Raw genomic sequence first — 25,199 nt, 5'->3', positions numbered from 1 at the left:
GACCAAATTTCTAGAACATTCCTGAGTATTCTGGGCAAATTATGATGTTAGCAATGATGTCTGTGTTCAGACAAGAAGATAGGATTGTCACCAAGTCAAGATGTGGCCTCCACTCATCAATTAATTAACAAATCAATAGTTCCAAATTTTAGCCTATAAAAGGAGGCACTTACCATGTATTGAGGCATCTTGGTTTGCAGATCAAGATCATGCTCTTGCTTTCTCTCTTTGTATTGCTTATGTTTTGCTTTCATTAATATCAAGGTTATGCACTTCATTTCCTTTCCTTTACTTAGTTAACTTCTTTCTCATTTATGTTCTTATCTTGTTCATCTATGTTTCTTTCTTTCATTATGTTTAGCTAAGTTAATTATGTCAGGTGAAAAGGGTACACTAATGGTGTAAGAATAAGTATAAATAAACTTAACATGGACCTTAACGTTGGATACTAACATGTTTTATATTTGTTATCTTGTTCACTTTAATACTTTACTTGTTAAATGGTTAATTCTAGATTTATGTTGTATAACACTTGGTACAACAAATACTTGGTACTTTCATAGCCCATACTGTATGGTATCCGACACCTGAGCTATGAAAGGGACTTGATTTGTTGTTAATATAAGTTATAATCATGAATGCCTGCAAACATTTACAAGTATTAGCTTTATTCGAATAAGATAACTAATGTAATCATGTTAACAATTTATAATCTGATTGGAACCTCCTTTATGTGTGGTTTCCAATTGAATAATAAGAGTTTATACTATACTTGTTTGAAGTACCATTAGTGGATCCTCTAACCTTGACATTTGTTTTTATCGTTGTTTAATCCTTACATTAATCTTTCATCTCAAAGTTCTCATTAATTTCTTCATCTTCTTCTTCTTTATTATTGTTGTTGTTATTATTATTATTATCTGTTCATAAACTTAGTATATAGGCTGGAAACCTGTGACCCGATCTTTTAGATCATTCTTAGGTATAACAACGCCACGTACTGAGTATTATTATTATTATTACTATTACTAGTACTACTATTGTTATTATTATCGTTATTATTGTTATTGTTGCGTTGTTATTTATAATTTATACAATTAACCTCTCTGTGGTTCGACCCCGGTCTTGCCGGGTTATTTATTACTTCGACACTCCTGCACTTGGGAGAAGACATCAAGCTTTTGGTCGTGTCAGTAACTTCACACGCCAGTACAAGGCACGTCATTTTTAAAGAAACTTTATCACATTTTAATCGATTCACATGCTCAGTGCACAAAGTAACTTCGGAGGAGAAGTAATTAAGTAAGAATTTATCTACTCTTCTGATTCAATGATAAAGGATTTTAAAAGGAATTATAAGCAAGCTTTTAGATCATTTATCTACTTCCCACAATCCCATGATCCAGCAGCTTGTAGAGCAGCACCTTATCTGCCCCTATGATCCCATGATTGGATGCCTACAACTGCCACTAACTCACGTTCTGCATGCCCACTTGGCAGCCCCAACTGCCATTTTGTGTTGTGTCAGCTATTGGGTCTCTCACATACTTTAGACAATCCTTCTTCCAAGTTTTAGAGCGTGCCAAGTCGAACCCATGACTTGCACAAGTTGTTGTGCGCTGCTGAATTTGTATCTGCGTGCAGGCTCTAATGTCTGCATTGCCGAATTCGCATCTGCGTCCATGCTATCAATGTTTGCATTGTTGAATTCTGCAATAGCCCTTGTTCTTGTCAGCCTATCCCCATGACGAGTTTTCTTGTTTGGCTTGGATAGTCCAGCATCCAGCCCATGTTCGTCAACAATTTGCGCTGCTGATTTTCCTTTAACGAACCTTCAGCTGCACAAATCTGCGCTACCAATTTTTTCCTTTGCTGGCATGGCTGCCAATGTTCGTGCTGCTGAATTTCGTGACAGCCCTTCTTCTCGTCAGCCTATCCCCTGATGATTTTTCCTGCTTGGCTTGGACAGTCCAACGTCCAGCCCATGTTCGTCAATAATTTGCACTGCCGATTTTCCTTTGATGAACCTACAGCTGCACAAATATGCGCTGCCAATTTTTCCCATTATTGGCATGGCTGCCAGCACCATTAGGCACTATTTTGGATAGCCTACTGAAGTGTGCACCACGTGCATATTTGCCACTTACTCTTTTACTCAGTGCTAAACACACATATAGGATTTACGTATGTCGTTGCTTGCCTATCCTTCTCCACAAAAAAAGTACTAAGTTGAGCTCTTTTCCGGAAGTCCCTTGCAAAGTGCTTACCCTCGCAAATAAAGAAGCTCGAACTTGATTTCGAAACCTTTTCCTTGCCCTTGGCTTTTGACTTCCCATTGCCATCAGCCTGTTTAGGTTTTTCACCACCAAGCCCTTTTTTCTTCCTTTTCATCTCATACCTATCCATCAGTTTTGACGAAATAGAAATGCTCCAACAATCTCTTTGCTAGCATCTACTTTAAAATATGCCAACCCATCAGCAACAACGATAGCTGAAGACAAGTCTGAAACTTTCTGTCTATGCAACTCCAATTATGCCCACGACTGTAGTCTTGATAAAAAATTGAACATTATGTCCTCCTCGGTCATATTATCAATATCCAGAATTAAAGAACTAAATTTCTTCACTTAATCCCTTACCGACTTGTCTTGCTGCAACTTTTTCAAGTCTTCCCTCACAATCTAGGACATGTTGTTGGGTAGAAATTGCTCTTTCAACTCGTGTTTCATAGTCTCCCACGTCTCCACTTTTGGCCTACCAGCATTCAAGTCCTCCTTGGAATTTGTTCACCACCACAATTTTGTATCACCCGATAAGTACATCACCACAATGTTCACTTATTCAACCAACCCAACCTTAGCAACACTGAAATAGTGTTCCATATCCGATAAGAAATTCTCTTATTCCTTGCAACTTCTAGCACCACCAAATGTTATAGGTTCTGGAACTTTAGGCTTAAACGAACCTGCACCCATTGATGCAGCTGCGACTGCTTGTTTCAAGACAACTAATTTTGCGTTAACAACTTGCAACTTTTAGCTCATCTCTGCCGCAAGTTCTACATATTGTCCAGCAGCCATCGCAACGATTTCCATAGCCAACTCAAGTCGATCCTGAATTGAATGATCTTCTTCATCGGGAATGTCCCCCATCCAGCCCTCTAGATGAAGCAACCTTTCCTGAATAGTCTTCATACTTGCTGGCATAAAACTTTCATCCACCAATTTCACAAACTATCCCAACGATAGCTTCAACAAATCAATCCTTTAATTTGCCCATAGAACAATCTTGTTGTTTTGCCAAGAATATAACCGCATTCTGATACCAATTGTCATGGGGTAAATTTTTTGCTCCACAAATAAACCCATGGTGCAGCCTAGTACCCGCAAGACTCAACCTTCCGTTACTAATCCCACTTATGTTTGCCTAGTAACTAAGTGTTTCCCTCACCCAAAAGGTTTCCCCCACTTTCCCAAGTTAAGTAGACAAGCAGAATACATAGGTGATGTTGCATAACACCAAACAAAGCACATCAAGAATACAAGAACTCTCAACCTTTATTTATCTCGTCAACAAAGTATTACACAATAAGAGTGTCTGTGCTATGCATAGAAATTGCATGCTACAAAAAAAAGGCTTTGCAACCTATTTATACACAAATATGTAAGCTATAGGTATTAATGCCTTCGCCTTCACCACTACATACATACATCAATAAAAAAAGTCGATTTAGGCATCTTAACAGTCAAGCGTATGAGCTTTGCGTCAGATTATGCTACTATGCTATGTAATGAAGCGAATACCAACAAATGTGTGATTTGTGGTGATGGCTATGAATATAATGCCCTTTTCTTTTGATTTTTATTGGGCCTTTCTTACTCTTCTTTTTTAATTATTAATATGGGTGTCCAGACCAACTTGCACGTACTTTGACTAATTTCACGGGCCATGAAGTTAACGACCATGTAAACCTCTAGTGACTCTAAGATTTGTGAGATTCGAACTCGTAATTTCTAGAGAACAGATACAAAATCTGACTAATTAAATTATACCCTCATGATTGCACATTTCTAGAGATTCGAACATTTTTTTTATTATTATTAATGTGGGTGTGCGGGCCAGCTTGTGTGTACCTCGACTAATTTTACGGTTCCTGAAGTTAATGACCATGTAAATCTCCAATGGATTTGAGATGTATAAGATTCGAAATTGTAATCTCTAAAAAACAGATTCAAAAGCTGATTAATTAAACTACACCCATTGCGCCTTTCTTTCTTCTAATGACCAGAGATAGTTTGTGCGGTTTAGAATATAATAATAACAACAATCATAATAAAAAATAGTGTTTTCTCCTGGAAATGGTGTGTGTGTATATATATATATGTTTTGTAATTTGTTTTTAATTTATTTTTTATATATATTTTTCTTTGAAAAATTATTATACAAAAACTAAAAAAAAAATATTTTATTGTTTGCAAATACGTTAATAACACTATATTATTGTTTTGTATTAGAAAAAATAAAATTACAAACACTGAGTTTTCTGTTGCAATCTCAACTAGATTACTTTCACATTCTATTTTTATTTGTATATAGTTTGTGCGGTTTTAGAATATAATAATACAACAATCATAATAAAAATAGTGTTTTCTCCTGCAAATGGTGTGTGTGTGCATATATATGTTTTTTGTAATTTGTATTTTAATTTATTTTTTATATATATTTTTCTTTGAAAAATTATTATACAAAAACTAAAACAAAAATATTTTAATTGTTGCCAAATACGTTAATAACACCTATACATTATGTTTTTGTATTAGAAAAAAAATAAATTAGTTGACTTGCAGCGAGATGAGTTAAATATACACGTAATACTTTATTTTTAATATTTATTAGCCCAAATAGTTTTTGATATATTTAATTTAATGCATATATAAAATTTTTGATTTTTAATTAAAATTCAAAAAAGACTTTAAAAATTTACATATTTATGTTTTTTACGAGAAATATTACTTACTTTAACCAAAACGTAGATCAAATAATTGATTTAGGCTTTTATATTTTTTAAAATAATTTAAAAAAATTAAAATTTATTTTTTCTCTCCCAACATCCCTGTAAATTAGCTTTCCCGACGCAATACATGAGAGAGTAGTTGCGTTTATGAATAAATAATGACCTCATCATCAATAGCCATCCACTGACAAAAGTACACGCGATACAACTTCCAAGGTAGTGTCATGTCACTTGACATGCCAGTACGAGGTACGTCATTTTCAAAGAAACTTTTATCACCTTGTAACCGATTCACATGCTCAGTGTACAAAGGAAACTTCGGAGGACAAGTAATCAAGTAAGAGTTTATCTACTCTTATGATTCGTTGATAAAGGATTTTAAAAGGAATTATAAGCAATCTTTTAGAGCATTTGTCTTGATGAACTAAGGCCTGTTGATAGGTTCGCTTGTGTCACAGTAACAGATCTTGCTTGGAATGTTGATTGCATTGCTAAGATCCTTTCAAAGCATGCGTGGTCGAGAAATTAGTTTTGACAAGATTAGTCTTCAATTTGGCACGCGACATCCAAGACTTATTCAAGATGACATTATTCAAGATTTTTGTAATATAGTTTTATTAGCTTGGGTGTAGATTTAAATGCGATTTGTAAATGAGTAATGTTAAAATAATTCTTTTAATGTAAAAATTTAAATTGTTAAATGAGATTTGACACTACCAGAAAATCAGCGAAAACCAACAAAATTATCGACATAATTTTTTGTTTCGTCTCTAATTCTGTTGGTATGTATCAAAAGAAAATACTCGTTAGCAATAAGGTTGGTATATACTGATGGAGTACATCTGTCGATATATATCGACTGTATCGCCGATGGATTATATAGTTTTTTTGAAAAGTTGCAACTGTGTGATGATGTGGATTTTTTTTTTAAGATGATTTTACCGATGGAATGACCAAGGGCTTCAAACAGAATCTCCATACAGTGACGTGGCACAGTCATTGGCGGACTCACCGACAGGTATACCGATGGAACGTGTCTGTCGGTGATTCCATCGTTAACAGTCAATATATACCCACTCTGCCAACACTCTATTTCTCTTTCTTCTTCCCTATCTTCTTCCTCATCCCACCTCTCCCCTCTCGAACTGCAGCCAACCACCCATCACAACTCTGCCCCTCTTCTCAACACAAGCACTCAAGTTTCTTATACTTTCGTACGTGGTCACAACATCCGTTCTTGTGGATTTTATCATTTTTTGTAAATAAATCTATCCTTTTTAGTTTTAACATTTAAATGTGAATTTTATTGTTTTTTTTAGTATATGTTTTTTTGTTAACATATGTACTTGTTTGATTGTTATTTATCAAATAAACTTGTAGTATGAATGTATGATTTTGTAGTTGTTATAGTTTGTTTTAGATTTTGTCAAATTATAGTTGTTTGTAAATTATTGAAACTTTGTTTGAGTTACACCAAATTAGATGCGTTGTGATGAAATAAAAAATAGTTTGTTTAACGATTCCGTTTTAATTTTTATCAATTCTATTGCGAAGTTATGATTTCCGTAAATTTATATATGTATAAATTTGTATGCATGTTGATAGTTGATAATGAATATTTAACACAAGTGTTTTTTTAGTTTGTTGGATAATGTCGGGGCAAACGAATATTTTTGTTATGTTTATTTATATAACATAGTTAATTAATACATGTTATCGTCATAATTTTATAGAGGTTCGATAGAAGTCATGGATGTATCGGGACTCACCCCAAGGATTGCAGAGGATGGATTGTTGTAACGGGGTTCAGGATTTTATTAATTTCACAACATCTATCCCGATAAATTTTACTAATTGCGGTATTAGGTGTCCATGCATGAAGTGTAAAAATAAAAAGTTTTTGCATCAAGATGTTGTAACGATGCATCTTCTACCAAAAGGGTTCATGGAGGATCACCTGTGTTGGTATGCACACAGGGAACTATTTGTTCCTAATGAGAGCATGGTAGAAAGGGTGGTTGGGTCAACTTCTAGTGCTAGCAACATGCATGAAGTTGGAAATGACAACAGTAATCCTTAAAGGAACATGGTTATGGATGCAATGAGAATGAGTGAATGTAATGTCAGTGAATGTCCAATCATGGAAGAAGAACCTAATACAGATGTAGCAAGGTGTTTTAACTTGATGAAAGATTCTGATGAACCATTATTGGATGGCTGCACAAACCACAGTAAATTATCGGCTGTAGCGCAAGTGTTCACCATCAAGTCATATAACAAGTTGAGTGAGACCGGTTATGACAAGATTATCGAATGGGTGAGAAGCATTTTACCTGAAGGGAACAAGTTGAAAGAGAACTTCTATGCTGCCAAGTCCATGATGAAACCCCTTGGTTTATGCTACCAGAAAATTGACATGTGCCCTAACTTCTGCATTTATACTACCTTGAGAATGCTGAGCTGAACGAGTGCATGACAAGTGGACATTCCTGTTATAAACCCAGAACTGGTAGAGGAAAGACTCTAGTGGCATATAAAAAACTTAGATACTTCCCAATCACACCTAGACTGCAGAGGTTATTCATGTCACGAAGGACTACTAAGCACATGACATGCCACCAATCACATAATGGGGTTGATGGAGTGATGGTACATCCTTCTGATGGCGAAGCATGGAAACACTTTAACATTGTGCATCCTTCCTTTTTAGCTGAATTAAGGAACATGTGTCTTGGGTTTTGCACAGACAGATTCAACCGATTCAGGTCATTTGCTGCTCCTTATTCTTGTTGGCCAGTCATACTGACAGTTTATAACTTGCCACCGTAGATGTGCATGAGACTGGAGTTCATGTTTTTATATATGGTTATACCAGGTCCCAGCAGTCTGGGGTGGAATATAGATGTTTGTCTTCGATCATTGATTGATGAGTTAACGCAGTTGTGGTTCTCTAGAGCTTTGACTTATGACATCTCGAGGAAATATAATTTTGTTATAAGAGCGGCTTTGTTGTGGACTATTAATGATTTCCAAACTTATGAAATGGTTTATGGTTGGAGCACTCATGGAAAACTAGCATGTCCATACTATGTCGAGAACAACAAGGCATTCACGCTAACAAACAAGGGTAAAGCTTCTTTTTTTTACTGTCACCGTCATTTCTTGCCACCGAATCACAGGTACAAAAAGAACATAAAGGATTTCTTTATTAGTAGAGTTGAAAAGGATGTTGCACCCTTGCGTCTTTTTGGTGAAGAATTGCATGATGTTGTGTTAGAGTATGGTGACATTGTGTTTGGTCTCCAATCAGGTAAGTAGAAGTTTCCTGGTTTTGGTTTGACCCATAATTGGGTGAAGCGAAGTATCTTTTGGGAGCTTCCTTATTGGAATACCAATCTTCTCCGCCATAACCTTGACGTCGTGCACATTGAAAAGAACGTGTTTGAGAACATTTTCAACACCGTCATGGATATGAAGGGGAAGACAAAGGACAACATCAAGGCTAGATTAGATGTAGCGTTGTTCCATAACCATAAAAATATAGAGTTGGTTTGTGATGGGTCACGGGTCGCAAAACCAAGAGAAAGCTTCGTGTTAGAGAAAAACACACAACTATTAGTCTATAAATGGCTTAAGAGTCTGCATTTTCCTTATGGACATGCCTCGAACATATCATGATTGGTTAATATAGAGGAATGCAGATTATATGGAATGAAGAGTCATGACTGCCATGTGTTTATGCAAACACTCATCCCATTAGCTTTTCGTGATTTGTTGCCAAAAGGGATATGGGATGCACTAACGGACATCAATTATTTCTTCAGAGATATATGCTCCAACAAATTGAATGTTGATCACATTGAAAAGCTGGAAACGAATATCGTCGAGACAATATGCAAACTTGAGATGATATTCCCTCCATATTTTTTTCACTCAATGGAGCATCTACCCGTACATTTACCGTTTGAGGTAAAAGTTAGAGGACCAGTCCAATACAGATGGATGTATCCATTCAAGAGGTTAGATATTATAGTTGCTATGTAATTCATAAAATGTTTTTTCATTTTTTTAATTAGATAATTTTTTTTATTAATCTATATATATATATATATATATGTATGTATGTATGATATGCATGCATGCATGCATGCATGCAGTACTTGTTCAATCTTAAAAAAAAGGTTAAGACCAAGGCACATGTTGAGGCGTCAATATGTGAGGCCTATATTGTTGAGGAGATCTTAATATTTATCTTATACTATTTCAAACCTTATTTGAGAATGAGGATCAACCGTGTTCCATGACATGATTATGGTGGTGGAGTGCTTTCAAGTGGAAACTTGTCGATATTCTCTAATTCTAGACGACCCACACCTAAAAATGTCGTGAAGGGAAGAAATTTGCCTAAAATAGAGTTTAGACAATTACAAAATTATGTCCTATTTAACTGTGATGAGCTGAGACCTTTTATTAAGTAAGTAGATGTTCGACTTAAACTTTGTCAAGAGTGTATTATTTATATATTGTGATACCATAAACTCATATAAGTTGGAACAACGTTGCAGGCAACATCGACGATACTTACTGTCTAATAACTTACAGCTGACCGAATCCAGATCTTTTAATTACAAGATGAACAATTTGCCATATGGTTTAGAACACATGTAAGTCCTATCACAAACTCATTATCTCTTGCAATGTATTTATTCATTTTTGTTGTATTTGATATACAAGGTTTATCAAATGGGAGGTAGTGCTGCTATTTCACTGTCTTTACTAAGCTCGGGCTCTAAAAGAAAAGTCAAGTGTTGTAACGGGTATTTTGTCAATGGATATGTCTTTCATACTGAAGAATATGGGCATGAAAGAAAGACATACAATAGCGGTGTTTGTATTAAGGGATCGACTTCGAGTGAGTTTGAAGTTGACTACTACGGTAGATTGGATGAGTGATTAGTACTTAAAAGTATATTTTTATCAAAGTTTTATATCATCATTTTGCACTTGAAGTATCAATAACTACTTAACTAAATCATGTTTTATAATAACATACCTAATAATATAAGATACCTTTAATTTATGGTAAATATTCATCTTAAATGCAGGTCTATCACATAAATGAAAGGATTGATTTATGAGTTTAAGTATTGAAATTGAAAGGACAAAGAGATGGCCAAACTTAGAAAAAAGATGTTGGTGCATTCCAAACTGGAATACTGTTCGGTAATTGGGTCATATCTCGAGTTCTAGATGTCCAAATGACCTAAATATTTATTATAGTATTTATTTTATTTTCTCTTTTCACTTTTCTTGTATTTAACTTTGTTTGTTTTGTTTTGTTTTGTTTATTTTTCTTTTGTTTACTTTTTCCATTTATTTTCTTTCTACACGTGCATAAGTGTTTGGTCACGTACATTAAGTGGTAGACTTTGTATGGTATCCTCATTATTTTCAGAAAATATGGCTGAAGAAGATAACCAGTCACTTCATAATGAAAATAATGAGAATAACCGAGTTAGAACACTTAGAGACCACATGAATCCCACAAGAACAAGTGCACCCTCATGCATAGTTTTCCCTCCTGATGCATCTCATTTTAATTTTAAGCCAGACACTATTCAACTTTTACCTTCTTTTCATGGCTTAGATCTAGAAAATCCATACTTGTATTTGAGAGAATTTAAAGAAGTTTGTAACACCTATAATGACTTAAATTGTAGCATGAATACCATTAGATTAAAGCTTTTTTCCTTTTTCATTAAAAGATAAAGCTAAAACATGGCTACAAAATCTTATGTCAGGATCCATTAGTGCTTGGGATGAAATACAATAACAATTTTTAAAGAAGTTTTTTCCATCTCACAGAACTAACTCTTTCAAAAGACAAATCACCACTTTCACTCAAAAATCAGGTGAAACATTTTACCAATGTTGGGATAGTTATCGAGACTTGCTTATAACTTGCCCTCATCATGGTTTTGAAACATGGAGATTGATTTCATAATTTTATGAAGGGTTAACACCTAAAGATAGGCAAATGGTTGAATTCATGTGCAATGAAACTTTTGAAGATAAAGACCCTAAATGAAGCAATGAGTACCTAGACTTGCTAGCTGAAAGTGCGTAAAAATTGGGACACTACGGGCACTTATGAGGCACCAAGTAAAACCCAACTTCATACATCTAGTGGAGGTATGTATAACCTTAGGGAAGATCATGACCTCCAAGCCAAGTTTGCATCTTTAACTAGAAAAGTCGAGGCACTAGAATTGAAAAAGAGTGGTCAATTAAAATCTGTTTAAGACATTGTGTGTCAAATCTGTGAAACAAATGAACATGCAACCAATTACTGTCCAACTTTGCCTTCTTCCAAGGAATGCCTCCATGAACAAGCTCATGCTTTAAAGAGTTTTCAAAGGCCCAATCATAACCCATACTCGCAAACATACAACCCTGGTTAGAGAAACCACCCAAATTTAAGTTGGAAGAGTGATAATAATAATGCATAAACTTCATAGCCATCGTTTCAAGCACACTATAATTTCTAAAATTCTCATGGATATACACCTCCTTATACTCCACCTCCTAGAAGAAATCTTGAGGAAACATTGCATGCATTCATTGAAAAGCAAGAGATAATCAGCACTCAACTTGCTCAAGGCATGACAGATTTTAAAGATACTCTTGCAAAGTTAACATCTGCTCTTATTTTCCAAGAGAAAGGTAAGTTTCCATCTCAACCACAACAATATCCAAAAGGGCAATACAATGCAAAAGCAAGTAGTTCTGGAAGTCAACACATGGATCAAGTCAAATCAGTCATCACTCTTCGCAGTGGTAAGGTTATTGAAAAACCTAATTTTGAACCTAGTGAGAAAGATGATGAGTTAATCTCTAAAGGTAAGAAAGGGGTTAAATCTGAGCATTGTAAAGAAAAGACTAATTCTTCGCCAGCACTTCCATTTCCTCATGCCATGACCAAACAAAGGAAAGTCAATCACAATTCTGAAATCCTTGAAACTTTCAAACAGGTAGGGATCAATATACCTTTGTTGGATGTTATTAAAGAGGTAACTTCCTATGCTAAATTTTTGAAAGATCTATGCACTGTGAAGAGAAAACTGAATGTGAAAAATAACAATAATGCTTTGAAATATAAGGACCCTGGTTGTCCTACAATTTCTTGCTTTATTGGAGAACATAAAATTGAAAGAGCTTTACTTGATCTTGGAGCTAGTGTGAATTTACTTCCATATTCGGTTTTTCAAAGTCTTAATCTAGGTGAGTTGAAACCAACTTCTGTAACTCTTTTACTTGTTGATAGATATGTAAAAGTACCTAGAGGAATAGTTGAGGATGTGTTAGTACAAGTTGATAAATTCATTTACCCTGTAGATTTTTTTGTCTTGGATACACAACCTGTTGAAGTATATAATTCAATTCCTGTTATTTTAGGACGTCCATTTCTTGCAACTTATAATGCACTGATTAATTATAAGAATGGACTGATGAAGCTATCAGTTGAAAACATGACATTGAAGATGAATATTTTCAACATTTGCAAGAAACCTGGAGATGATAATGATTTACAAGAAGTGGACTTTATTGAAAAATTAGTTCATGATCAATTTCAAACCACTTCCAGTGAAACTGAGATTGATGAACCTGACGAGTTGTAAATGGTCTATTTTCAGGAAGAAGCAAAGGTATGTAATTAGAGACCACAAATTAAAGAATAGCCACCACGATCAATTGAGTCCATACCTTCAAGTTTTCAACCACCAAAACCTGATTTGAAGTCATTACCATTCAATCTCAAATACTCATTTTTGGGAGAAAATAAAACTTTTCCGGTAATAATCTCTTCCAAACTTGATGCACATCAAGAAGGTAATTTATTACAAACTCTAAAAATGCACAAAAATGCATTAGGATGGACCATAGCTGACATAAAAGGAATTAGTCCTTTGATTTGCATACACATGATTTATTTGGAGGAAAATGCTAAACCCTTTACAGAAATGCAACGAAGACTTAATCCTAATATGAAAGATGTACTAAAAAATAAAGTCATTAAGCTTCTAGATAATGGATTCATTTATCCTATTTTTGATAGCAAATGGGTAAGTCCTACCTAAGTTGTACCCAAAAAGTCTGGAGTCACTGTGATAACAAATGAGAAAAATGAGTTAATTCAAACTCGGACTATTACTAGTTGGCGCATGTGCATTGACTATAGGAAACTTAATTCAATGACTAGAAAAGATCGTTTCCCTTTACCTTTCATGGATCAAATCCTAGAAAGAGTTGTAGATTATGAATTTTATTGTTTCCTAGATGGCTATTCAGGTTACAACCAAATTGAAATTGCATTGGAAGATCAAGAGAAGACTACTTTCACATGTCCATTTGGTACTTTTGCATATCGAATAATGCTTTTTGGATTATGTAATGCACCAGCCACACTTCAAAGATGCATGCTTAGCATATTCAGTGATATGGTTGAACGTTTCCGTGTGATTTTTATGGATGATTTTTCTGTTTTTGGTGATTCATTTGATGATTGTTTAACCAACTTGGAAAAGGTTTTGAACATGTGTGAAGAGAAGAATCTTGTACTGAATTGGGAAAAATGTCACTTTATGGTAACAAACAACATTGTACTTGCTCTCTCTCTTTATATATTTTTTTGTAATTCTTAAGTTTTGCTTTCATTAATATCTTGTTTATGCTTTTCATTTCCTTTCCTTTACTTAGTTAGCTTGTATCTTTTTTATGTTCTTATTTTGTTTATTTATGTTTCTCTTCTTCATTATGTTTAGCTAAGTTTATTATGTCAAGGTGAAAAGGTTACACTAATGGTGTAAGAATAAGTATGGTGTAAACTCAACATGGACCTTAATGTTTAATATTAACATGTCTTATCTTTTTATCTTACTAATTCTTAATATCTTGCTTTTTAAATGGTTAATCTAGATTGTGTTGTATAACACTTGGTATAACAAATGCTTGTCACTCTCATAACCCAACCGTATGGTATTACCTACACCTGTGCTATGAATGGCACTTGATTTGTTGTTAACATAAGTTAGCATCATGAATTTCTGATAATATTTAAAAGTTTGGTGTTACGTAAATAAGATAATTAATATGATCATGTTGTCAATTTATAATGAGCTATTAATGACAAATCATCCGATTGGAACCTCCTTTGTGTGTGGTTTCCAGTTGGGTAATAAGAGTTTATACTATACTTGTTTGAAATACCATTAGTGGATCCTCTAACCTTGACATTTGTTTTTATTATTATTTAATCCTTACATTAATCCATCTAAAAGTTCTCATCAACTTCTTTATTATTATTATTGTTGTTGTTGTTGTTGTTATTATTATTATTATTATTATTATTATTATTATTATTATTATTATTATTGTCTATAATTTATATAATTAACCTCCTTATGGTTCGACCCCGGTCTTGCCGGGTTATTTATTACTTCGACACTCTTGCACTTGGGAGAAGACATCAATCATTTGGTCATGTCAATGGGGTTATCGAACTGTAATATCATAGCGTGCAGAATAGAGTGTTTTTATTCAAATGATATTGGTATGACACAACTGACAGAGGAATCATAGTAGATCCTCAATATGGTCTCGTTAAAATCAACTCAAAATCTAGACACCGCAATATAAACGATGTCTTTGTTTTCGCAAAGCAATGCCAACAAGTTTATTACACATACACCCCTTCCTTTAGAAAGGATCGATCAACAGTTGATTGGTTATCCATTTTAAAAACAAAACCCAGGGGTCATGTCGAGGTTGCTCAGGATGAGAACGAAGACACAAGTGTGATAGATGAAGTCTTTCAAGCTAGTGAGTTGATTGAACCATACCGAGTTGCTTCTTTGATTGACTTAGAAGAAAATTTGAATTTTCATGTTTTCAACGATAGTCTTGTTAATGTTGACGTAGAGGAGTTGAATGTTGTTTTGAGCTCTAGTGGACTAAAGAATGTTGATGAAGAACAAGATAACCACATTGAATAGTGCGATAAAGCTGATGATAACAATTCAATTGAGGACGAAGATGAAAATTCTAACTAAATATGCTGTAAAACCTTATTTTTATAATATAATATTAAGGATGATATTTTGGAACATGAAATATTTATTCTTCTTTAATTGTCATCTCTTGTTATTGCGTTGTGCGTGCTGTAAGTTTGTCATTCAAGATTTTGTGTAGAAGGATAGACACCCATACAAATAGAAGCTGCAAAAATATTGACAGTTTTACCGACGGCCTGGAACCTGTTGGTATTATACTGAGAGTTGAAAAAAATTTATAGCATTTTGCCACAATCACCGACGGGTATACCGACGGACTGCTGCCCATCAATATTTGACCAATAGTTGCAAAAAAATTACAGCCCCTACTATACACACCGATGGATATACTAACGGATTCATCGATGACTGGTGCACTTCCCGAAGTGCACGCTGTCAGACCACCTGGTCGGGCTGCACAATTACTGACGGATTTGCTGACGGACACGGCAAATCCAATGCGCCCATGCTCTGACATACGTTTCCTGACGAACCAAAAAATCTGGCAGGATTTTCAAAATTTTTAGTGCGGATATCAATTAATTACCGACGGAATTTAATGCCACCACCCAAAAAAAATATCATTCACTATTCCATCGATAATTCTGTCGGAAACATTGTAATATAAAACCCCCCCGCCTGGTTCATTTTTTCTCGGCTCTTCATTTCTATTTCTCTTCTCCTCTCCGTTTGTATTAAGTTTTTGCAAGAGGTTTTATTGTTTTGCTGGTAGTTTTCAACTTATTAAAAGGTATGTATTTTTCTTTTTTTATCTTGTATTTTTTTTAATTTTTTTTTTAATTTTGATTACTTTTTGGTGTTCTTTGTTTTGTGTATTGTTTGGAACTAGGCCGTCGATATTTTTATCGAGAGTTGCAAAAACATTACCACCCATGCCACAATCATCGACGGATATATTCTGTCGGTATTTACTATAGTTGTTGCCAACAAAATATATCCGTCAGTATTTGTCAGAGAGTTTTGAAATATTTACTGCCATGCCAAAATCACCGACGGAATATCCATTAGTGATTACCATTGAAAATACATTTGGAATTATTTTGTCTATAATATTCACGCGGGATTTTTTTTGGGGCGCTTCATCTTCTGTAATACCGTCGGTGTTCCATTGTTGTTTTGTTTTTTTAATTACCGATAAAATTGGCGACGGAATGGGAAATTACCGACGATCAAAATTCTGACGGGCGGATGTCGGTGAGGTTGTCGGTAAAAATATCATTGACGGTTTACATGCCTCACACCGACGAAATGAATCCGTCTATAAAATTGTTTAATGGTGTAATGTGATGAATGATTTTATATTATTCTCCAACATGTCTTTTAAAATGAAAGTTTCTTGAGTTTTAAAATTTATATGGGTTTAATAATATTTATGTTTAGTTTTTTTTTTAATTTACATGGAGAAGAATGTTGATTGTGGTGATATTAAAACTTTTATGGCTTACTCTAACATGATAAAAAAAAAGTCATCTCAAGTAAAAATTTAAATTAATAAATGAAGTTTAATAAATGATTTTATAAATATTATTTTTTGACAAATAAACTTTCCATATAATCATCTTTGAGATTCGAATTTTAGAAGTGGTAGTTGAGAATAATGGAATGTGTTGGGTTGCGCCTTAGCCAACCTTCCTATTTATATAGAGGTAGCAGAACACTGCAGTAACTGTAGGGATTACAACATCCTATATTAATTTCATATTCTGATAGATACATGAGTAACTGTAGGGATTACAACATCCTATATTAATTTCCTATTCTTATAGATACATGATATACATTTTATAATATGCCCCCTCAAGCTGAGGGTGGGGGATCAACTCGAAGCTTGAACAAAAAAGTAGTAAAGGATGCAACAGGAAGCGATTTAGTGAAGACATCGGCAAGTTGATCCCTAGAGGGAACAAAACAAATCTGAATTTCTTTCTTGGCAACACGGTTATGGACAAAGTGATAATCCACTTCAACATACTTAGTACGAGCATGGAATATAGGATTTGGTGAGAGATAGGTAGCACCACGATTATCACACCAAATGGTAGGAGCAAAGACTAAGGGAACCTGCAAATCTGTTAACAAGTATTGAAGCCAAATGACTTTAGCGGTACCATCAGCAAGGGCTTTATACTCAGCCTCAAGAGAGGAGTGAGTAACAGTGTGTTACTTGCCGGAATTCCAAGAAATCGACATCTGACCAAAAAAGACAAGATAGCCGCCCGTAGACTTGCGATCATCAATACTACTAGCCCAATCTGCATCTATAAAGCCATGTAGAGCAAAAGAGGAGCCTCGAGTGATATGGAAACCATAAGATGCCTTTAAGATAGCGTAAAATACGTTTGACAGCGACCCAATGAGAATCTGTAGGAGCATGCATAAACTGACAGACTCTGTTAACAGCAAAGCATATATCTGGACGGGTGAAGGTAAGATATTGAAGAGCACCCACGATTTGACGAAATCGTGTAGGGTCAGAGAATGAATGATCTGGTAATAAAATGACTTTTAAAGGGGAGACTGGAGTATCAACTGGTTTGCAGGAAGTCATACCAGCTCGGGTGAAGATGTCAAGAATATATTTATGTTGACGCAACATTAAACCCATACCAGTAGACTGAACTTCAATACCCAGAAAGTAGTGAATAACACCTAAATCACGAAGCTTGAACTCAAAGCTGAGTAACTTTATAAGGTGATGGAGCATAGCAGAGTTGCTACCCGTGAGCAGAATATCATTAACATACACCAGGAAATAAAAGATATTAGTAGCATCAGATAAGATAAACAGGGAGGTATCAACCTTGGAAGCTCGGAAACGGATGGAGAGCAAAAAATCACTTAGATGAGTGTACCAAGCTCTCGGTGCCTATTTCAAACCATACAATGATTTGTGTAATCTACACACATGAGATGGAAGAGAAGAGTCAACGAAACCTAGAGGTTGTTTCATGTAGACCTCTTCAGTAAGAACACCATTGAGGAAGGCATTATGAATATCAAGCTAATGAATCTTTCAATTTCGCAAAGCCGCGATAGAGAAAACCAATTGGACAGTGGCCTGCTTAATAACTGGACTGAAGGTTTCAGAATAATCAATACCTTCCTGCTGGGTAAAACCTCTAGCAACAAGGCACACTTTATAGCGCTCAATACTACCATCAACACGATGTTTGATCTGATATACCCATCTACTGCCAACAACGTTCATCGAAGGATAAAATGGAACCAAAGACCAAGTGTGATTTTCACGTAAAGCGGCGATCTCATCACACATAGCATTATGCCAAATTGCATACCAGTTAGCATCAGAGAATGTAAAAGGCTCAGAAGAGGAGAATATAGTGCCCGTATGGAGGTAGAAGTAGCGGCAGCAGAAGCAACCAGATTAGCTGTCTTCGGTTGCCGCAGTCTAAGAGTCATAGGATGTCTGCTGTGTGCTGGTGGAGACACAGGGGAAGACAATTGTAGCGAGGAGACCTGTGGCAGCTGATAAGAATACATATCAACCATAAGTTGCAGACCAGTGGGAGAGGATGATAAAGAAGCAGCCTTAAGCACAGGACTGTCAGTAGAGGAGGGGCTAGAAGCAGAAACTAAAGTTACAGGAGTGCTGGCCAGGGAGGGCGAAGTAGAGGAGGGACTAGAAAGTGCCCCAAGACCATGAGGAGAGGAGACCAATTGACGATCTGAACCTGCATCATAAGGGTTAGATAAACAAGCATGGGATGATGGCCAAGGGATGGGTGAAGGCTGTGGTCGGGTGCCTGTTTGGAGTGGTAGAGTGGAGTGTTGTGGGCTATTTGGGTGCCTGGTGAAAGTGGGTGGCAGTTGGTGGTGTAGTAAATTTGGGAGGGTGACAGTAGCAGGTGGGGTGGGGGTTGTGGCAGAGGCCTTTGCAATCTGTTCAAAATTATCAAATGGAAACACATGTTCATGGAAGCAGACATGACGGGAAATATAAATACGGTGAGATGCAATGTCAAGACATCGATAACCAAGATGCAATGAACTATATCAAAAAAATACACATGGAGAGGAACGAAAATCCAATTTATGATTATTATATGGACGCAGAAAAGGAAAAAAGAGACACCCAAAGGTATGGAAAAAATGATAATCAGGAGATCGTTGAAATAAACAATCAAATATAGAGTGATGGTCAAGAACAGGAGTAGGCATGCGATTTATAAGATAAACAGAGGTTTCAAAAGCATAATTCCATAATCGAAAAGGTGCTTAACATTGCCCTAAAAGAGTAAGACCTGTTTCCACAATAAGCCTATGACAACGCTCTACTGTTCCATTTTGTTCATGAGAGTGGGGACAAATCAAACGATGATGAATGCTAATGGTCTTAAAAAATATGGATAGTTTTCGGTATTTACCGCCCCAATTAGTTTGAACAAATTTTATTTTTAATGAAAATTGACGTTCGCCAAGAGTCTGAAATTGATGAAAAACAGAGTAAACATCAGACTAGGCAATGAGAGGATAATACCAAACATATTTAGTATAAGCATCAACAAAGATAACAAAATAACGATAGCCATCTGAAAAAAAAAAGAGGAGCAAGGCCCCATACATCACTAAAAATTAATTCAAGTAGAGTAGAAGTTTTGTGACCTATAGGTCCTAAAGACAAACGCGATGATTTTCCTAAAGGACAACTTTGACATTGAAAATTAAGATGTTTGTTGTTATAAATGATCTTATTTTTAGAGATTAACAATTGAAAAATACGTGAAGTAGGATGACCTAGTCGACGATGCCATAAATTGGCAGAGGCAGAAGTGCAGGGAGACCAATAGGCTTGAGGAACTGATGTGACAGAAGACTTGGTCAGGACATAGAGACCATCTTTACTCTGACCTTAGAGAAGGACTTCATGGGTGTTGAAATCCTTGACATAAAACACACGAGGGTGAAATTCAAAATAAACATTATTATCAAGATAAAATTTCTAAACAGAGAGCAGAGGTTTCGTGATTGCAGGAACATGAAGAACATTAGATAAGGTGAAAGAACGATGTGGTGTATATATTTTTGTATGACTAAGATGAGATATAGGAAGGCCTTTACCATCACCAACATGCAAATTATCATTACCAAGATACGGCTCTTAAGCGGTCAAGGTAGCAAGATCAGGTGTGATGTGAGGCTGGGAGGCTGTGAGAAAAGTAGGTTTAATTTATTTTAGGGTTTTGTGGCTCTGATACCAAGTTGAGAATAATGAAATTGTGTTGAGTTGTGCCTTAGCCAACCTTCCTATTTATATAGAGGCAGCAGAACACTGCAGTAACTGTAGGGATTACAACATCCTATATTAATTTTCTATTTTGATAGAAACATGAGTAACTGTAGGGATTACAACATCCTATATTAATTTTCTATTCTGATATATACATGATATACATTCTATAGTAGTGGTTACTGGAATATTATGTTATGTATATTAATCTGTATTTAAATCATAGTTTACTTAAGACTTGATTGGAGAGGAATTCAAGTGGTGTTTTCGTCCTTTTTTGGTTGAAAGGCAATGTCCTATTTATATAGAGGCAGCAGAACACTGCAGTAACTGTAGGGATTACAACATCCTATATTAATTTTCTATTTTGATAGAAATATGAGTAACTGTAGGGATTACAACATCCTATATTAATTTTCTATTCTGATATATACATGATATACATTCTATAGTAGTGGTTACTGGAATATTATGTTATGTATATTAATCTGTATTTAAATCATAGTTTACTTAAGACTTGATTGGAGAGGAATTCAAGTGGTGTTTTCGTCCTTTTTTGGTTGAAAGGCAATGTTTCAGCCAAGTTAATGCATGCATGTTCTATAAAGCAGCATAGGCTGGCCTGGTGGCAGGAGTGATTGAGATTGCGGCTGGATTGTGTTTTTAAAATAACTTGAATTTTAAATAAAAATTTAATTTTTTTTTTAAATACGGTTTAAAACACGTTCGCAAACTAGCTGAATTTTCAAGAATACATGATTGCTGATTCAAACACATGTTTATCATTGCGAATTAAGGAAAAACAAAAAAAAAACAAAAGAAAGAAGAAGAAAACTAGGCTATGCTTTGGCAACTAGTACAGCAAGGAAGGAAACCACGCCACGCCACTAAAACCATGCATGGACCCAACGATTATCCCTTCTGCGTGATACACGAGCAGATACAGTTAAACGAAGAGCAAGAAACCAAGAAAAACCCTTATCTTGATATATTATGATGGGATTTTCAGATTCTTATGATGTCCACTCGATTTTGGACCGACAATTATGAGAACTTTAAATTAAACATGCTTGTCATTGCCCTATCTTACAATTACAAATCATCTCCAATAAATAATATTTATGTAGTATTATTTATTAAGGGTAGAATAATACTTTCAGTTTAATCTATATATACTTTATTTGTATTTAGATTAAGTTTAAGTACTTATAATAAACAGATTATTGAGAATTCTAATCTCTTTTTTGTGTTTGATTTTAGTTATTTTAACATGACATCAGAGCTAGTTTTATAGAACGAGTCTTAATTCCGAATACAACTTCACAGATCCAACTCTGTGGTGAGTTGGTTCAGGGTTTGTAGGGGGCAGCGCGCCCCTGCCAGGTTTGGAGCAGAGCCTAAGCACTCATAAATATAAGTTAAACTGAAAGTATTATTTTACCCTTAATAAATAAGGCTACATAAATATTATCTAATATCTTCCCTCAAACTCACGATGCAATTAAGCCTAAGCATTCATAATAAATAAATTACTAAGAATTCTAACATTTTTTTATTTTTTTCTTAGTTATTTTAACAATCTCCTCGTCTTGCCGTCGCTTGTTCTTCTTAATTGTAATCTTCCAGTAGAATAGAATGAGTGTGTAATTAAACTTTTTGTTATGTTGTCTCCTACTTTCCTTCTCCTTCCCAGTATGAGTCTGGTTTGCTCCAGGTTAGTGATTCTAAAGAGAGCTACCAAGCAAGAAAGTAGAGTGAAGGAACAAACAAAGATGACTTACTTCTTACCAGGTTAGCTCTCTTTGCCTACCCAGTAAATTCAATTAAAAAGAATGAACGGAATTGTTTTTACATAACCCTTGTTTTTTTTCTTGTTTTAGTTATATAAAATTAAACATAAAAGATTTATGATAAATAGAATGCTAGACTGCTAAATATTTTATAAATATGCTAGTTCAAAAATAATAAAATATATGAACTAGAAACTCATAAACAATCAAATAGTAAAACTTCAGAAGATATATAATAACAGATGAAATTTAACAATACTGTTTGTTTTTTTCCTTGTTTTAGTTATATAAAACTAAGCATAAGAAATTTCAAACAAATAAAATGCTAGATTGCTTAATATTCTATAAGGGTGATCTTTTATCATGTAGGAAGTATGTTTTAGCCATCTCCAACAACCAACATTATATCAATCAATTATTTCAATTTGTATTTTATTTTTGTTTTAAATATGTTATGGTGTTATTTTGATTAATTATCAATATATAATTAGTTAAAAAAATTTACATATAATTTTATGATCTAATTTTACAATCTAAGTTTGTATTGTATTTTTCATGTCATGTTAAAAAATTATTTTTTTTACAACTTTGCCATTATCACTTCACTCGTGCTTTATATTACTTTTTATGCCTTGTCTAATCTAATTGACTATATATGGATTATGGGTCTATAAATACCAACCAAACCATGAGGTGCATTCAAACCATCTTCTTTTCCCCCCTGGATTTCTTTTATATTCAATTCCAAATGATTCTTGAGGCTCTCATTTTGGTATTCCTTTATGGTTTCTGGAAAATCTTGGCCAGAAATAGTGAAAGCAAAAAATCAACCAGAGCCCCTGAACCATCCGGGGCATGGCCGTTATTTGGTCACCTCCCTAGTCTGGTTGGCAAAGACCCAGCATGTAAAACCCTTGGAGCCATTGCCGATAAATATGGCCCTATTTACTCACTCAAGTTCGGCATTCATCGAACCCTAGTGGTCAGTAGTTGGGAAACAGTGAAGGATTGCTTAAACACCAATGACAGAGTTTTGGCTACCAGAGCAGGCATAGCAGCAGGGAAACATATGTTTTATGACAACGCAGCTTTTGCATTATCCCCGTATGGACAGTATTGGCGAGATGTCCGAAAGCTGGCCACTCTCCAGCTTCTATCAAATCAGCGGCTTGAAATGCTCAAGCATGTCCGTGTGTCAGAAGTAGACACGTTCATCAAAGGTTTGCACAGTTTTTATGCAGGAAATGTGGACTCCCCTGCGAAGGTGAATATAAGCAAATTGTTGGAAAGCTTGACGTTCAACATAAACCTTAGAACAATAGTCGGGAAGCGGTATTGCAGCAGCACATATGACAAGGAGAACAGCGAGCCCTGGCGTTACAAAAAAGCCATAAAAAAAGCCTTGTATCTGAGTGGGATTTTTGTAATGTCGGATGCGATTCCATTTCTTGAATGGCTTGATTATCAGGGGCATGTAAGTGCCATGAAGAAGACTGCCAAGGAACTTGATGCCGTGATACGAAATTGGCTGGAAGAACATCTTAAGAAAAAAAAAGATGGCGAATTGGGAAGCGATCGTGAGAGCGACTTCATGGACGTGATGATCTCTAACCTTGCCGAAGGTCCTGATAAGATTTCTGGCTATTCGCGTGATGTTGTCATCAAGGCAACAGCTTTGGTACGTTTCCCAACTGTAAGCCTTTAGTACCTCTTTTTTTTTTTGGGCTGGCAGGTGAGGGCCGGGGGCGCACCGCAGAGACCTTCCAGTCTCCTACCAATTGCGCTAGTGTTCAGGTGGTAATTGACTTGCAAATATTTTCATTTTCACACGTTTTGTTGTAATTTTGCAGATTCTGACCCTCACAGGAGCAGGAAGCACAGCAACTACATTAGTTTGGACGCTGTCCCTATTGCTAAACAACCCAACCGTGCTAAAGGCTGCTCAAGAAGAGCTGGACGAGCAAGTAGGAAGAGAAAGATGGGTGGAAGAATCAGATATACAGAACCTCAAGTACCTCCAAGCAATTGTGAAAGAAACCCTGCGCTTATACCCTCCAGGCCCCTTAACACTAACACGTGAGGCCATGGAAGATTGTTCTATTGGTGGCTATGATGTTCCTAAGGGCACTCGAGTATTAGTAAACATATGGAAGCTTCATCGAGACCCTCGTGTGTGGAAAAACCCAAACGAGTTTAAACCTGACAGGTTCTTGACAACCCATGCTGATCTTGATTTTAGGGGTCAAAATATGGAGTTCATTCCTTTTAGCTCAGGGAGAAGATCTTGCCCTGCTATAAATCTTGGCTTGATAGTGGTTCATCTGACACTTGCTAGGATCCTTCAGGGTTTTGATTTAACAACTGTTGCAGGCTTGCCTGTGGACATGATTGAAGGCCCAGGCATTGCCTTGCCGAAGGAGACCCCTCTCGAAGTTGTCATCAAACCACGCCTAGGATTGGAGCTCTACTAGGTATCAATGCCTTTGCCTTCACCACTATATATATACATCAATAAAAAAGTTGATTGAGGCATCTTAACAAGTCAAGCGTATGAGCTTGCATCAGATTATGCTACTATGCTATGTAATGAATCGAATACCAACAAATGTGTGATTTGTGGTGTTGGCTACGAATATAATGCCCTTTTCTTTTTATGTCTATTAGACCCTCTCTCTCTTAATATAAGTATTCGGGTCAGCTTGCATCTATCTCGACTAATTTTACAAACCCTGAAATTAATAAACATATTTAAACTTCTAATAATTCTGAAATCTATAAAATTCAAACTCGTAATTTTTTTAAAAAAAATCCTAAATTTAACTAATTAAACTATATCCAACATGATTGCACTTTTCTTTCTTCTTGTGGCCAGAGATTGGTTCGGGTTACAAAATCTCTTATACAACAGACACAGAGATTTCTGTTGTAGTCTCAAGTAAATCACTTTTACATTATGTTTTTATTTGGTTATAGTTTGTACTTTGTACGGTTTAGAATATAATAATAACAACAATAAT

At 35.4% G+C, this 25,199-nt stretch overlaps 1 protein-coding gene, 1 non-coding gene and 1 pseudogene across 2 annotated transcripts; 2 read left to right on the top strand and 1 right to left on the bottom strand.

Annotated features, from left to right (window-relative positions):
• The first annotated feature begins 7,660 nt into the window (after positions 1-7,660).
• On the top strand, positions 7,661-9,492 carry LOC140955530 (uncharacterized; annotated as a pseudogene).
• Positions 9,493-10,884: 1,392 nt separating this feature from the next.
• On the bottom strand, positions 10,885-10,993 carry LOC118039035 (small nucleolar RNA R71). Its single transcript, XR_004685872.1, has one exon. It is a non-coding gene; the product is annotated as a small nucleolar RNA R71 (small nucleolar RNA).
• An 11,893-nt stretch (positions 10,994-22,886) lies between these two features.
• Positions 22,887-24,842, top strand: LOC118039014 (dimethylnonatriene synthase). The gene is made up of 2 exons (XM_035045575.2): positions 22,887-23,860; positions 24,033-24,842. Exons 1-2 carry the CDS (start codon positions 22,931-22,933, stop codon positions 24,651-24,653), a joined length of 1,551 nt encoding a protein of 516 aa, XP_034901466.1. The 5' UTR covers positions 22,887-22,930; the 3' UTR covers positions 24,654-24,842.
• Positions 24,843-25,199: the final 357 nt, after the last annotated feature.

Source organism: Populus alba, chromosome 4 (genome assembly GCF_005239225.2).
Source record: "Populus alba chromosome 4, ASM523922v2, whole genome shotgun sequence".
In the NCBI taxonomy this organism is placed as follows: Eukaryota; Viridiplantae; Streptophyta; class Magnoliopsida; order Malpighiales; family Salicaceae; genus Populus; species Populus alba.
Note: the sequence above shows the minus strand (reverse complement) of the source record. Positions and strands in the feature narration are given on the sequence as shown.